The sequence below is a fragment of the Centrocercus urophasianus genome, unplaced genomic scaffold (assembly GCF_019232065.1).
Source record: "Centrocercus urophasianus isolate 14NV4802_14NV808 unplaced genomic scaffold, USGS_Curo_1.0 seq_13, whole genome shotgun sequence".
Classification (NCBI taxonomy): domain Eukaryota; kingdom Metazoa; phylum Chordata; class Aves; order Galliformes; family Phasianidae; genus Centrocercus; species Centrocercus urophasianus.
In genome coordinates, this window is record NW_024884475.1 from 7,965,076 (window position 1) to 7,979,565 (window position 14,490).

The following is a 14,490-nucleotide window of genomic DNA, read 5'->3' on the forward strand; positions in this document are numbered from 1 at the left end:
ATGGGGCTTTTTGCATGACTTCTATAACTGTGGAAAAGGAATCCTCTGTAGATGCTTTGAAATGTGTGAGAAGAGTATATGAATACAGTTGTTCTCAGCATATAGCTTTCGTTTTGCTTGTCATGAAAGATAAATGTTGCACAGTTTCAGGAACTTTCAGTAACAGCTGGTAAAAGTCCTTTCTATCTTTGTTATATTTAGTTGTGAGCTTGCAGGTAACAAAATATCATCATCCTTACTGTTCTTGACAGCTTTTAATGCATCTTAGATGTGCTTGCTGTTGTGTTTTGAGTTGCTTTTAATGATTACTTCTAGTGTTAAACACTGGAACAGAGAAGCTGCTGGCATACATAGCAAGAGAACAGATAAGTGATGCAACCTATGACAAAAGCTTCGGTTACCTCAGTAATACACAAATAGATAAAAGAATCAAGTGGGAAATTTCATTTTCAACGTTTTGTTCTTGTGATTTTAGAAATCTTTGGTATGAAGTTAAGCTTAGCAGTAGCAAAGAGAAGATGAACAGTTGGTACTGACAACAGTCAGGTGTGTTACAGAAATTCCAAAAGGATTTCAATGTACTTTAAAAGGCAGCTTTTTTTTTTTTTTCTGCATGCTTGTGGATCAAATAAATTGGTTATGCAAACATTCTGAGACTCAATGTTTGCACAGAAAACGAGTAATGATAGCTAAAACTTGTTTTCAAAATCTGTGTCACTTCCAGTAATCTAATTGTTATTTTGTAGCTTGAAGAAAAGGCTCGACTTGAAGCAGAAGCCAGGGAAAGGGAGCATCACCAGTTGCTTGAAGAGCAGAGGCGGCGAGAGGAGGAAGAAGAAGAGAGGCTGAAACAAGAACTACAGCGGCTTCAAGAACTTCAGCAGTTGAGGGCTGTAAAGAAAAAGAAGAAAGAGCGAACAAATAAGGACTGTCAAAAGGTGGACGTGCTTACTCAAAACTGTCAGGCAGCAAAGGAATCTGTCCCAAATGCACCTGAAGACATTCAGAATGGTACACTTGAGCAATCAGAAAAGATAGAAACCTCCTCTGGTTCACTGTCGAGACACGTGAATCACACAGAACAGAGGCCGCTTTCAGAGGCAGGCTGTGAACCATCCAATGCTGTGAACACTAGAGACTCAAAACTGCTTTATCAGAAAGAGGGGAGCGTAAAGCAGCATGAGCCCCTCTCTTTTCTGCTTGATATTATGCATCAACATAAAGAAGGAAACAACAAACAGAAACTAAAGCAAATAAACAAACCGTGCTCTGAACAAGTGAAAAAGCCTGTTGAATCCTCCAAAGCAGCTGAAATTCAGACTAAAACCAGAAACCAAATAGAATCCAAAGCAAAAGCAGCAGAGCTCCCAGTGCTTGCAGAACCTAAAAAAGAAGAGAAGAAATTAAACAACAACAACAAAAAACAGTTGAACCACATAAAGGAAGAGAAAGCACCCATCACAAGTGAATCCCCTTCACCAAGTGAGCAGCAGCAGAATAATAAGCTAATACTTGCAGATTCTCCTCAACCGAAGGGCAAGAACAAGAAAAACAAGAAGAAAAAAGGGGACAAAGTCAACAATTCCATTGGTGAGAAAAATCAAGTTGCTTGTTCGTTTTCTTTTTTTACTGTTACTACTTAAGTCCAGAAGCTTAAAATCTTTTTTTACTCAATCTGGTAATGTAAAACAAATCCAACAACAAAAGCCCAGAGAAATTGGTGTCAGGAAAAACTCAGGTCACTGTAACTTCAGTTTGTTTTTCAGGGTGCTCGCTGGTGATGCACAATCTGAAGATAGCGTTTTCCTTTTAGGATATGTGTATATGCTTCTAGTGAAGAGATGTAGAAGGCTTTAAAGCCTGAGTAAGGTAGCATATGCCTCTGTTTTGTCAGGTTTTGTCTTCTAAGAAAGGCAGTCTCATCCATAAAGCCTGTACTTGTTAAGAAATATTCATATATTAAAGCATGAATTTGCTGAATTCCATTCTGAACTTGTGTAAAAGCAAGGATGTTCCTCAAATAGAGTTGAATTTTGTCTAAAATAGTTTTAATCTGTGCACAAGGAAAATTATTGGATTTTGTTGTTGAAGAATAACGATTCGTTTATCAGTGGTAATAATTATTTTCATTTACTATTTGCATTAACAGGTGTAGTAAACCGATTTACTATTTTTTTTCACTTGCCAGTGTGAAAATTTTAGTGAAATGTTGTTTAATTAAATATATTGAGTGTGTTCTCCATGTGAATATCAGCTTGTGCTAGGAAATAGGTTTTATACACCCAATAAGAATAGTAAAAGCGTAGAAATTTGAGTGAACTCAAACAAATTGCACTGACATAATTTTCTTTCCATTGCATTCTTTTGTTCTGCTTTCCTGAAAGCTGCTAAGGCCGATAGCAAAGCTGCTGAACACGTGCACTGCTAGCTGATTTGCCTTGGCAGCGGGCTGCTCTATCTGCTGGATCTGTTCCTGAGTGCACTTGGTCCCTCCTGGGGCTGGTGGTCGGGGCAGCTTTGTGGTACAGAAATGTCTGCTCAGAGCACACAGCTGAGGAGCAGCAGTGCACAAGTGACGTGTTTGCTAGAATGACTTAACACTGCAGTTCATGCTGCTGTGCTGCCTGGTAAGCCTGTAGCACCTCATTCCTCCAGTGGCAGCCTGTGCCTGAGTACAGCATTGAACTTTTTTTCTCCTATACTTTAGTTCTTCTGAATACTATATTGTTATGAGGTTTTGTTTGCTTTGTTGTTTTTTAATTTACAGAGAACAGTGTATTCCAGTCGTTTAAGTAAGACAAAACTCTAATCTTTTCTGCATAGGGATGGGTGGTATACTGTAGAAGGAATTTAGGTCACTTGCATCTTTTCTTCTCTTTTTCTCTGTGTATGTAGATACACACAGACAGATGCTTTTTCTGCTGTTTATACAAGTATATTTAACAATTTCTGAAAGCTGTTGTTCAAATGTAGAAACATGAATCTGATTTTATAAAGAGGTAATTGTGCAACTCTCTGGATCTGGTCTGGGTAGCCACTTGGAGTAGTTGTCTTTAGAACTAAAAGAAAGATGGTGTAATATGGTGTAATAATTTCTTTGGCTGTAATTTCTTCAAGATATTGGGTTGCTGGACTAAACTAGCAAAGGCACAAAAGATCAGCTGTGGAAAAATGTACAGGTATTGTAGAACTGAGGCAACAAAGAATTTGTTTCCAGAAGAAACGTAAGGTCCTCAAACACTGCTTCTGGTATGATCTCAGTTTCTTGAAGAAATAGTCTGGCAGAGCATTCTGACTCCTCTTTTTGAAGAGATTGGGATATAGGGAGCACAGGGCTTTCAGGTTCTTCAGAAGTAAGTTGCAAGGCAAAAATACGTAATTTTTGAGCTGTCAGGAAAGTCTTTAGGGAAGAGTTATCTGCTCTCATAGTTCCGAGGATTCTGGAAAGTAGTGCTGTGTGCTAGGTGTTTTCAGTTGTGTGCTTTGAGTCTTGCTGTCTTGGAATGTGTTCTGAGTCTGCCTCAGAAAGGAGAACGGTGCATGATGCAAAGGGAGAATTAAAAGAAAGAGGAAAGAGATTGGTTTCTGCTGCAAATCACATTTTCTGAAGTATCTATGATAGAAAGTACAAGAAAAATAAGTACCAGGACAGTATAGTATACCAGTAGCTACAATAGCTGATGCTCAATTGTGACCGTGTTAAAATATCAGAATAATGTTTGGAAAAGAATCCTGCTCACAAATAGTGTGACTTGCACAAGCAACCTGTGATGTCCCCGAGGGGAACTGAAGTTCTACAAAACCAGAATTCTTTAAGTTTTTTCTTTAGAAATACAATTTCTTCAGTCTTTTCTAAATCTGCCTTTATGGTAGCAAAGCCATCGAAATTCAGGCAGTCAAGCACGATCTCCTACCTGCCTCTTCCTATAATTTGATGTTTCTCATGTGTATTCCAGGCTTTCGGCATCTTCTGCAATCCATGTGATCAGTAAATTCTATTACTTTGTCTCTTCCTTGTTTCCAATGTAACTCCTTGAAAGATTGAGCGGAGATAATAGTCTGAGGTTTTTAAGAACACATTTTCAATGACAAATTTGTATTAATTCAGCCTAAATGTGAATAATCACTGGTCTAAAAAGCTCAGACAGTTCTTTAAAAAAAAAATAAAATCAGCTTCTTACTTTTCTTACTTCCTTCTCTCTCCTTCCCCTGTGAAATCTAATGTAATGTAATCCTTTTTCCTTTGTAGATGATGTTTTTCTACCCAAAGACATTGATTTAGACAGTGTGGAAATGGATGAAACAGAGCGAGAAGTGGAGTATTTTAAAAGGTAAAGTTCTGTAATTCCTGCATGGAAAGCTGTTGTGGTTCCTCCATTACGCTTAGTGACCCTAGGATTGTCTTTGTGTCCCCAATGTTCTCATCAAGATTTTCAGAATATCCCCAGCTATCTTTTCTTTTCTGTAAGCAAAATTGGAATATTTCTTTTATTATCCACGTGGATAAAATACAGACAAAATACTTGCTACTGTTTGTTTTTTTTTTTAAAGTGAAGGTGATAAATACTATGTAAGGTGTTACTTATTGGACAAGTAACTTTTACATTTCAGATGCTATTTTTCAATATTTCATGAGTTTTATTTCATGAGGTTTTTACATGTTTATGGGAGCTATTACTTTGGAATTTTATACTGCGCATAAAATAGAGATAGCCCAAATGCAAATATTAGTTTCTACTAATGACAGAGGAGATGCTTATGCTAGTGCAGTGACAGTAACAATAAAATGAGCTGGTACTTGAGCCTGTTTTTCCATTTTGGCTGCTTTTGGAGTTCGTTATTTATGTTTAAGTGTTTCAGGTAAGGGCAGACAGCTCATACGTACATAATACAGTGTGTTCTTCCATAGCACTGTAAACTACTCACATGTATGTTCTTCAGTTAGAGCTGGCTGTGCTACTTGCCCATGAACACTTCTTAGTAAGTTTTTCATCATGATTTAAAAAAAAGATTTATAGATAAATAAACTTTCAGTAATTGGATGCTTTAGAATCAGTGGTTGTTTCACAAGACAACTAAAGCCATTGATTTTAAAGAATAGGGCTTTTTTTTTTTTAAATCAGGCTTTCCGTATAGATATGGAATCTTTTCTTACATACTTTTGATAGTCTGTGTGCTGGGCAGTAATACACATCTGAATCTTGCAAAGGACAGCTGCTTCTCTGTGCTGAGTATTCCTGTACAAAATTCATATGTTATTTAAATCAGTGTTAGTGTTTTAAAATATCCAGAAATACTCTTGAGTGACTGACCAGCTAACAGATTTAGCTGTTTAGATTGAAAGGTTTTATAGTTGGAACGTGACAAATATTAAACAGTGCTAGTGAAGAAATGTGTTCTTTACATGTAAAAGTGTGGCTGAAATTTATACAGGAGTTTGCCATAGATGATTGCAGATGAACAGCTGTTAAATAGTACAGTTATGAGTGTTAATCAGCTCGATACAATCTATTTAACTTTCATCTGTGAGGAGGTAACTGTACAGTTTGCACACATGCCAGTTTTCATGTCTGGAAGAGGTGCTTGAAATGCCCCTATAAATGCTGTTCTAGGCAATCATAAGTAAATAATAATAATAAGCAAAAATATTGCTTGTTCTTCATGGCAGTAAGCTCCACAGGAATTGTTCTCTATACTGATTTTGTTAATTTATCGTCCTTTCTCGTTGCTTTGGAGCAGAGTAATACATTATTACACCCTGACTTCAGAATTAATTTTGCAAACTGCTTCTAACTTTGGCATGGAAGGAACAAAAGAAATCTACTTGACTGTCCATTGTACCCTTCCTATTTCTTCCCTTCTGTCTGTTCCCCTTACTTGGTTTTCAGTTCTTGGAGAAATCATGTAGCCTTCCATAGAGGGAACTCCTTCACATAGGAGTTTACCTTGATGCTGTCATGGAACTTCTAGCCCAAACAAGCTACACCAGACCTTGATAAAGGTCCTGAGCATGAATTAACAGTCTCTGAAATGCCTTTTTCTTAGTGCATGCCAACCTTTTCCAACAGATCCTCCCTAAGTATGCATTGTGCCCAGTGAATACAAGTGGATTTTTTGTGCTAAAGATTCTTTTTCTAGTGTGTGGACTCTTTGTCTGCTGTATTACAAACACCCTTTCCTCAAATATTCATTCCAAATGCCACTTTGCTGTAGTCAGACTGGTGTGAGGAAAGAGCAGTGCTCTGTGCCCTTGACTCTTGTGCTTTATCAATTACCTACTATTCATTCTTGTTGTTACAGGGTTTTTGATAAATAGTCATGTCAGTTCTGGTTTTGGTTAACACCCAGTGAGCTTCTGTGCTGATAAATATGCAGTATTCCTTGTTTCTTCTCCCAATTGCTCTTGCCAATACAGTGGTGTTTAAAACAACCAGTTTCTGATCTACATGGATAATGGGCAAGTCATTTTTTTTTAATAAATTTTTTTGTGAAGTTTTGCCCTTCTGAATGGGAGCTGCCCTTCAGAAAAGGGATGCCATCAGTGGTGGGTTTCTTTTTTTTTTTTTTTTTTTTTTTTTTAAATATATCAGTTTCACTTTTCACTTTTTTTTTCAGGTTCTGCTTGGATTCTGCCAGACAGACAAGGCAGAGACTTTCCATCAACTGGTCCAATTTTAGCTTGAAAAAAACCACCTTTGCTGCACATTGAAATGACACAATATGGGGAGGGAATCCTGCAGGAATCAATGAACGAGAACTCCACTTACCTGTCCTGCTGTGCTGAGAGCTTATCTGGTCTTGAGCCAGTGCTGCCTTGCCTTGTCCCCAGTGCTGTGTGGATCTGCACTGAACCCTTTGGCCTGATAATTCTTGCGGACTGAAAAATTGCCACTTTCTACCTGAATTTGTTAGCTTGTGTGCTTGTAGTCTGTGAGTGAGACTTACTTGATTGTAGCTGTATGCTGTTGGAGATGAAACAATAGCTCTTTTCCATCTCCTTCTGAATGCCTTGGCCTCAAAGACTTTAAATTGCTTAGGCTTGGGTGGAGGCCAAAATACTAGTTTGCATCATCTGCAGTGGCTCCTGTCACTTCTGCATCTAGCTATGTTTTGTCATTCTGACTCCTGACAAAGGAATGGACCTGGTCAGTTGTGCTTTCATCTGCTCCAAAATTCTCCTGACATGACTTCATGAAAAAGAGGCTCTTACAGGACAAGTATTTCCTCAGTTCTTTCACAATCTACTGTTTAAGAGTGTACAAGTTACGCTATTTGTGTTTTGATTTTTTTTTTTCCTGACTTGTAGCCAGCTTGTGTAAGAATACTTGCAGAATGGAGAAAATTTAAAAAAAAGAACAGTACTCACACTATCGAATCTGTTATAGAGTGTATAATTGTATTAACACTGAAGCCTAACTGGCTACTTTTTTAACATATTGTTAAGTAATATTAAAATCATGTCTTTCTTTTTGAAAGATGGAATACATTAGTATGGCAGAAGACCTGTGTCTTGCTTTTTTCTATGTGGGTGGGGTGAGGGAAGAAATGTACTTGGATAGAGTGGTATTCTACACTGAATCTAACGTTCTCTCAGGATTGATCAGTGAGTGCTACTTAATTTTTAGCATGTTTCTGTAGGAACTCTTGTTTTCCACCTCACATGATGGGAACAGCTTTCTGCTAGTGCAGCAAAGATTCCTGCTGAATGCTGGAGTTGTTTGTGAATTCTGTGAATTACTGTAATGCTTCTGTTGAGAAACAAGGTAATGCAAATATTTCCAATGCAATATTAGTGTAGAAATGAAGTAGGTAGGCTCAGTGTTACTGTTGTGTAAGTATTTAACAATTTAGTGGTGTTTTACAGGTTGCATAGTGTCTTGGTCTTGTACTTAAAAACGTTTTTCTGATACCCTACTATTTAGAATAGAGCTACGTTTCATTTGGATGACTGTATTTACCCAATTTATAAGGGCAGTCTTCCATTTTTATTTTCTTTACAGAAAATAAAACTTCCATTCAATGTATATTTGAAAGGACAGTGCAGTTTCAGAGCCCACTAGTTTCATTCTCTAGAACCATTCCCATGCCGTTTTTTTCTTCTACTTGCTAACATATTTTGTGCTATAGCTGCTGGGCTTGAGACTGCTTTGCAAGACACAGTACAACTACACTTGGCTCGAGACTTGAGAACGTTGAATGAGTTGTTGCTTCCATTTCCCCTTTAAGGCCAGTATGTAGCAGGAGGGCTGCCTTGGCTACAAACCACTGAGACACCTACAATTTCATATCCCTTTTCTGCTGGTCCTGGAGCTCCCATCCTGGATTGTGCTTCTCGTTCAGAATATAGTTGCTCAGTTTACATTCATCCATTGTAGGTAAATGAGATTACAGCCTTCCTTATGTAGAGGAGGGGATGATAAAATACCCATTATCAAATTACTGACCTGGGGCTTAAAGGGGAAAACTTTTTTGTTACTCTTCAGGTTCAAGATGAGGAGGAAAGTAATAGCATAGCCTCATTTTTTTTAATGGAGTATTGTAACATATAATGGAGTAACAATATTTTTATTTACCTGTGCTGAAGGAAGAGCATCTCAAAACTAAAAGCTAGTATCAATGCCACTGAGCTTTCACTGTCTGCAAATACTGTGTATGTTCAAAATATCTGCAACAATTGCTGGAGAAGAGTGAGCTTTGCTGTTTCTTGGGCCATTGAGACTTGCATCTGTTGCAGCCTGAATTCAGTCTTGGTTACATAACAGTTTAGATGCTTTTAATATGGCACAGCAGCTGTGAAAAATGCTATTAGAACACCTAAAGCTGGGTGTGTTGGGAATCCTTGCAGGCTTTCTCAGTTCTAAAGTATAACACAAGGTGGCAGTGTATGTCATCACTTGTACCCTCTATGTCTGCTCTAAAATTGGGGCATGGAGTGGAAAAATGAGTTGATGTCATGTGACCAAACAGTGATGTGGATTCCATTTTCTCTAGGTTAGGAAAGCTTTGAAGAATACTGAGTTATTTTTGATGGGGTTAGAAAACTCCTTATAGTTTCCGCTAATAAATTGGGGAAAAAGTAGTCTGTATTCTTTGTTAACAAAGATGTTATGAATGATGCATGACTATGACATGCTTTTCCTTATTTTGAAATCCTCAATTAGGAGAACAGGCCTCCTTTGGAAATCCTAGGGGAATATATGTCTGCATTAATTATCTTTTTCAAATATACTTGCCTGAAGCTTCATTGTCTGTTATTAGTATAACTGATGTGATTGCATGCAGTGCACAGAAAGCATGAAGAACAAATCTGAATGGATCTGTTGTTGCACCTTGATGAAAACTTAAAGGCAAGTCTTGTTTTTCTCAATTCTTAATTAAGTGAAGATAAGTGCAGAGCGGTCTGGGAGGCATGAGATTTAAAAGTAATAAACTGAGTTCTATGAGTTTTCTGGCCTTGGGCAAATGAGTTAATTACTGCCACTTTGCTCATTAAATGGTTTTAATAAGGATTTGCTGAATTATGAGCATATTTCTCTAGTGCCCAAGTAGTGATGTGAAATATGTTGAAATGCAACACTAAGGCGTCTTATTGGACAAAAATGCTTTTTGACTTCAGGTGTATTAAATCCAGAGACAGTACATTCAGGTACTTCCAGTAGAACTTCCAGTAGAAGAGTCCTCTAAATACATTATAATGGAGTAAATTTTTTGCTGTTGCTCTTTTCTGAGACAACTGTTGTTCAACGGAAGATGTCTTCTCTATTTTCTTTTCTGTTTTTCCAACTGAACAAAGAAATAACACCAGACCTCTGGCATCATTTCTGTTCTTCACATTTTTGTGTTCAGTTTCAGCTTTGCAGCTTTTAGCTGTATTGTTGGGCCTCCTCCAGCTCAGTGCTTAGAGATATTGAAGAAAGTACCTGTCTTTGCCTTCTGAATCCACATAAGCTGATGAAAAATGCATCAGGTAAAGCTTTGTTTTTCTATAACTGTGCTGTCCAGAAGAAATATTATTGTTCTGCTTACAAAGATGGTAGTTACAAATAGGATTTTCAAGTGGCTAGTGTCCAATTTCTGTCCTGTGGTTTATAGAAATTGTAAAATGAAGATTAAAGAAGGTGTGTATTGATCATGTACTCTGAGTTTTCCACAGTTACTTTTTTGTAAATCTTCTACCAGTCTGAATGTATTTTTTTTATCAGGAATACATAATATTATGTCACTAGCTATTCTTTATGCAGAGTCACCAAGAGTTGGTGTGAAATCTGGGTCTGTAACCTAAATGTTCATTCCAGTACATCTGTGTGACAGAAGTACAGCAATCCACAAATCTGCAGAGGTGCAACATACCACAAGAGAGCAACTTGATAGTTCTTCTCTAGAAATCCTCAGAAAACTGACTTCTGATAAGCATCTGGTAATCTTGATTCAACACCTGCCTTTGTTTTCTTCACCCCTTTTCCTGAAAGCTAAACAGAGAACTCAAGCCAGCATCTCTTTGATAGGCCCTAATAGCCATAAAATGATCATTTCAAATATGTTAAGGGTAAAGAACATATAGGAAGCTAACATTTTTGCTGCAAAAATACTTACATTCAGCTTATTATAAAAGGAAGCAGTAGGTAGGTGTGGTACCTGTGGAGGAAAAAAGAGTGCATAGTATTACATGGTAAAATTAATAAAATACTGTTGTAATTAACTTGCGATTATCTGCAGCTTACATTATGTCAACTAGCATGCATTCCACATTAAGTATGTCACAGCTTACGCAAGTCTGATTTTTCTGAAGGAAAGATGTCTAGACTTGCTTTCCAATTTTGTTTTCCTTCAAGAAGACAGCTGACTCAAGTTAGTACAGCGGTTTGGGATAGTAGTCTTGTGCATGCGAGCAGCATGATGTTGTGTGAGGGTTTTTTCTTATGTCTCAAGTACAGGATTGAAATCCAGAGCTCTGGAGAGTGGCAGGTTGGGATGCTGAACTCATCAGACCGGATAACTGTATTGCTGCCTGCTGTTGCTCCAACAGATTGTGTGCTGCAAACCATTCATCTACATCAAGTGATTTTTTGTTAACTGGCAGTACCTAAACAGCAAAGCCCTCTTCTTCCAAGAAAACAAAAAAGTGGGGGGAATCAAGTCACTCAGAATCATGTATTTGGATATATAAGCCTTATCTCATACACTCTGTATTCAGGACATTTTGCAGCTTTTTTGTCCATTTGTTAATTGACCATTAACTGGATTCTGCAGTGCAGCTAAGAGCAGTTAAGTTGAGGTTTTCTAATTTTCTTTTTTTTTTTTTGGCCTTATTTTCACAGGATCAGGTTCACAAAATGGCTGAGAGTAGTTTGGGCCTCTGGACCAACTCCTGCCTCCAGCAGAGCCATCCAGGGCCCAGGCATCTTTTGAAGCTTTTCCAGAAGGAGACCCCACAAATTCTTTGGGTCCTTGTGCCAGATCTCCACCTGCATAAGAAAGAAGCATTTCCTGATGTTCAGATAGATCAGTGCTCCAGGTTATTCCCTCTGCCTGTTGTCCTGGCACTGGGCACAATTGAGAAGAAACTGGTTCTGTCGTCCCTTCAGGTATTTATAGGCACTGATAAGTTAAGAGCAAATAAGAAGTAGCCAAATTCTGAGAGAAATGGCTCTTCTTGGACCAACTTTAACAGACTAGTGGGGAAAGATAAATTTTATATAGCATTTCATCACCATATTCACTGACATATGTTGATTATATCAGGGTATAAGTTCTTTGCTCTACTGAGTGAATTTTCATGACTGTAAGTGAGACCACAGCTCTGCAGTCCTGCTGACTGTGAAAGATGTGATTGCTTGAACTGTTTCCTGAAAGTGGGAGTAGTGGTACTCTTGCCTTCCTCTGCTCTGTTATGCAGTGTCATATTTTCAATTTTCTTAATTGAGTTTACTCTTACTTTCTATAGCAGCCAGCAGATTAAGTCTTTGCCTCCTGGTTAGCAAGTGAACAGGCTCTTCTGTTTGAAAAGCATAATGGAAACATGGCTTGCTGTCATTCATCTTATGTGCGGCTTCTACTTGCGTCTTTCTTTGTCATCCATCTTACAAGCTTTATAAGGTAGTCTTTCTTTCTGAGACTGAGGGCTTATCTGAAAAGTCCATTTAAAGAATTGATGAACCTTTTCAATAATGTAACTGGGTTGCAGGTTACTTGCCCAAGCCGTTTGTGGTCTATAGTGAAACTGTTTCAGTCATTCATTCTCCCAGCTGCCTTTGAGCCTGTGTCATTTACATTGATCATACTTCACATATTTCACCAGGTGGGGAAAATTTCTGAATGCTTTTCTGTAGAAAAGCTTATTCTTTCAATACCATGAGTTATGTTACTTGAGTGAGAGGTATCTTCACTGTGTAAAATGACTGTACATTTTTAAAAATAAAATAAACCTGGGAGTGCCTGTTGTTTCTGTGTAATCTGTGATTAGCTGGCCTGATGTTTCTAAGTATATAGAGAGTGGGTGAGAACAGAATAAAGGCAAAAAGCTTTAGTCTGCTATGTAATGTGTTGCTCCTTATCTGAGCTATGCCAGGTGTTAAACACTTTATAGTAATTTGTCAACTTGCAAGAAGTAGGTTTTGAATACATCACTTACCTGCTTAGGACTGTATTTTACTGCTCTGTAAACTGATACAAAAGCATTATTGGTAGCTGTGCACCAATAATGATGAAAGAATTGACATAAGGCACATGTAAAGTTGCAAGAAGTTTCAGATGGTATTGAAATTCTCTAATGAGCTGCAGCTGGGGTTGTAATGCTACACAGGAAGATGAGAAGGTGAGAAAGTGAGAATTAAGCAGGCCAGTGTACTGATTGAGTGGTATGAGAAATAATTCTCAAGCAACATCGGAAGTGTTACTCTCTTAAAAAAATATTTCTTAATTTCGGTTCGAAGACCACTAGTTGTGATCATTGTAGCAATGGCTTTTCTGAAATGCTTTTTAAACTCCTCTTGACCATTGCCCTCTTGGGCATTGTGTGCCACAGCTGAGTTACTAGAGAGAGCTGGCATCTTATTTGGTCGGAATTTGCAGTCTCCTGCTTTTGTTACTGGTAGCTGATGTGTTTGTGTTTTTTTTTTTTCCACTTAAATATTTTTTTTTTTTTTTTTTTTTTTTTTTTTTTACATCAATCTATGCTTGTGCAATAGGAACATCATTTCTGCATGCTTTGGAACATCTTAGGCATAGAAACTGAGGGAGTCTTGAATGGATTAGGTCTGGGCAGAGATTCTAGCTCGAGATATTGCCAAAATCTGCATGGTGATGCATGCAAGTAGACTAAACACAGAAGAGAAGTCTTAAAATGAAGTTATTACCCATATAAAGATATGTTTGTTTCTCAATGTCAGTCTTTTAAATAATGTGGTGTAGGGGTTGGTCTGCTTGCCAATTCCTTTTTCTCATACCAGCAGTATGTGAGCATGTAAAGGTATGAGATTTTGGGAGCTGGAGCCCAAATACAGTCTTAGATGGTAATCTCTAGACTTGGCTGGGTGATTCTGCTTGTTGCTCAGCTTTCTTGTTTAAACTAACAAAAAACCTTATGTGTTCAAACTGGGAGATTATCATCTATACCTTAGATTGATTTTTTTTTTTTTTTTTTTTTTTTTTTTTATAGCAGTTGACACTCTTAATAATACTTCTGGCAATACAGATTCAACCAAACAAAGGTAGCCCAATGGGGAAACAGGGCAGCTGGTTGAGAAATTGTGGAAGTGATAGTGTTTTGAAATGACTGAGGAGGAGAAAAGCAAAAGCCTAATGCTCTTTGGGTATGGTCTGGAATGCCTTCTGTGTGTTAGATTGCAGGAGATAATGCAACATAATTGAGAAAAGCATGCATGTTACCTGTTTCAATTACATGTACGAAAACTGATGTTCTGTTTCAGTGTGTGATTAAATGAAGTAACAGGCCTGTGGCGTTAAGATAACATTGTTTTGAATGTGTCGAGTTGAAACATTGCCTAGAGATGCTGACTTCAGATCCTACTTCCTCTTTATATTTTTCTGCTTGTGGAAACATTATCTTGTAGGCCTAAACTTTACAGAACCCTTTATTTCATGGCTATGCTCAATAAACGTGCACTTAATTTTATCTTCTGTGAGAACCAAAATGAGGTAGCTGTGAGTAAATGAAGAAGAGGAAAAAAGATAATTTAAAAATATTTCTGAAATGTGTACTAACGGATATTTTTTTCCATCATGAAGTCTTTAGTAGTTCCTTTTTTTTTTTTTTTTTTTTTTTTTGCATTGTAACTTGAATTGTAAAGCATGAAGAAGTTTTTGAGTGCAAGTTTTTATGGCTTGCAGCTTTTTGGAAAAGTTGCTTTGTTCTGTTAGAGGACTGATTTAATCCATTTACTTTCTGAAAAAGCTTTTGTTTCAACCTGCTTTGACAGTATTTCTCATTTACTGTTACTCCTGTAATTCAGTAGCAAATTGCCAAATTGA

The 14,490-nt window shown here is 37.5% G+C and overlaps 1 protein-coding gene across 4 annotated transcripts in view; it reads left to right on the forward strand.

The window, feature by feature from the left end:
- The window catches only part of FAM193A (family with sequence similarity 193 member A), a 98,709-nt gene that overhangs the window by 63,783 nt on the left and 20,436 nt on the right, over window positions 1–14,490 (forward strand). Inside the window, exons 18-21 of one of the 4 annotated variants that reach the window (XM_042812574.1) lie at window positions 747–1,590; window positions 4,250–4,331; window positions 6,616–9,967; window positions 10,296–11,585. In XM_042812574.1, coding sequence (XP_042668508.1) covers window positions 747–1,590; window positions 4,250–4,331; window positions 6,616–6,709 — 1,020 coding nt within the window. In that variant the 3' untranslated portion in view covers window positions 6,710–9,967; window positions 10,296–11,585. Of the gene's footprint in view, window positions 1–746; window positions 1,591–4,249; window positions 4,332–6,615; window positions 11,586–14,490 lie in introns of all 4 variants that reach the window. The other 3 variants (XM_042812575.1, XM_042812573.1, XM_042812577.1) reach the window with 3 other exon arrangements.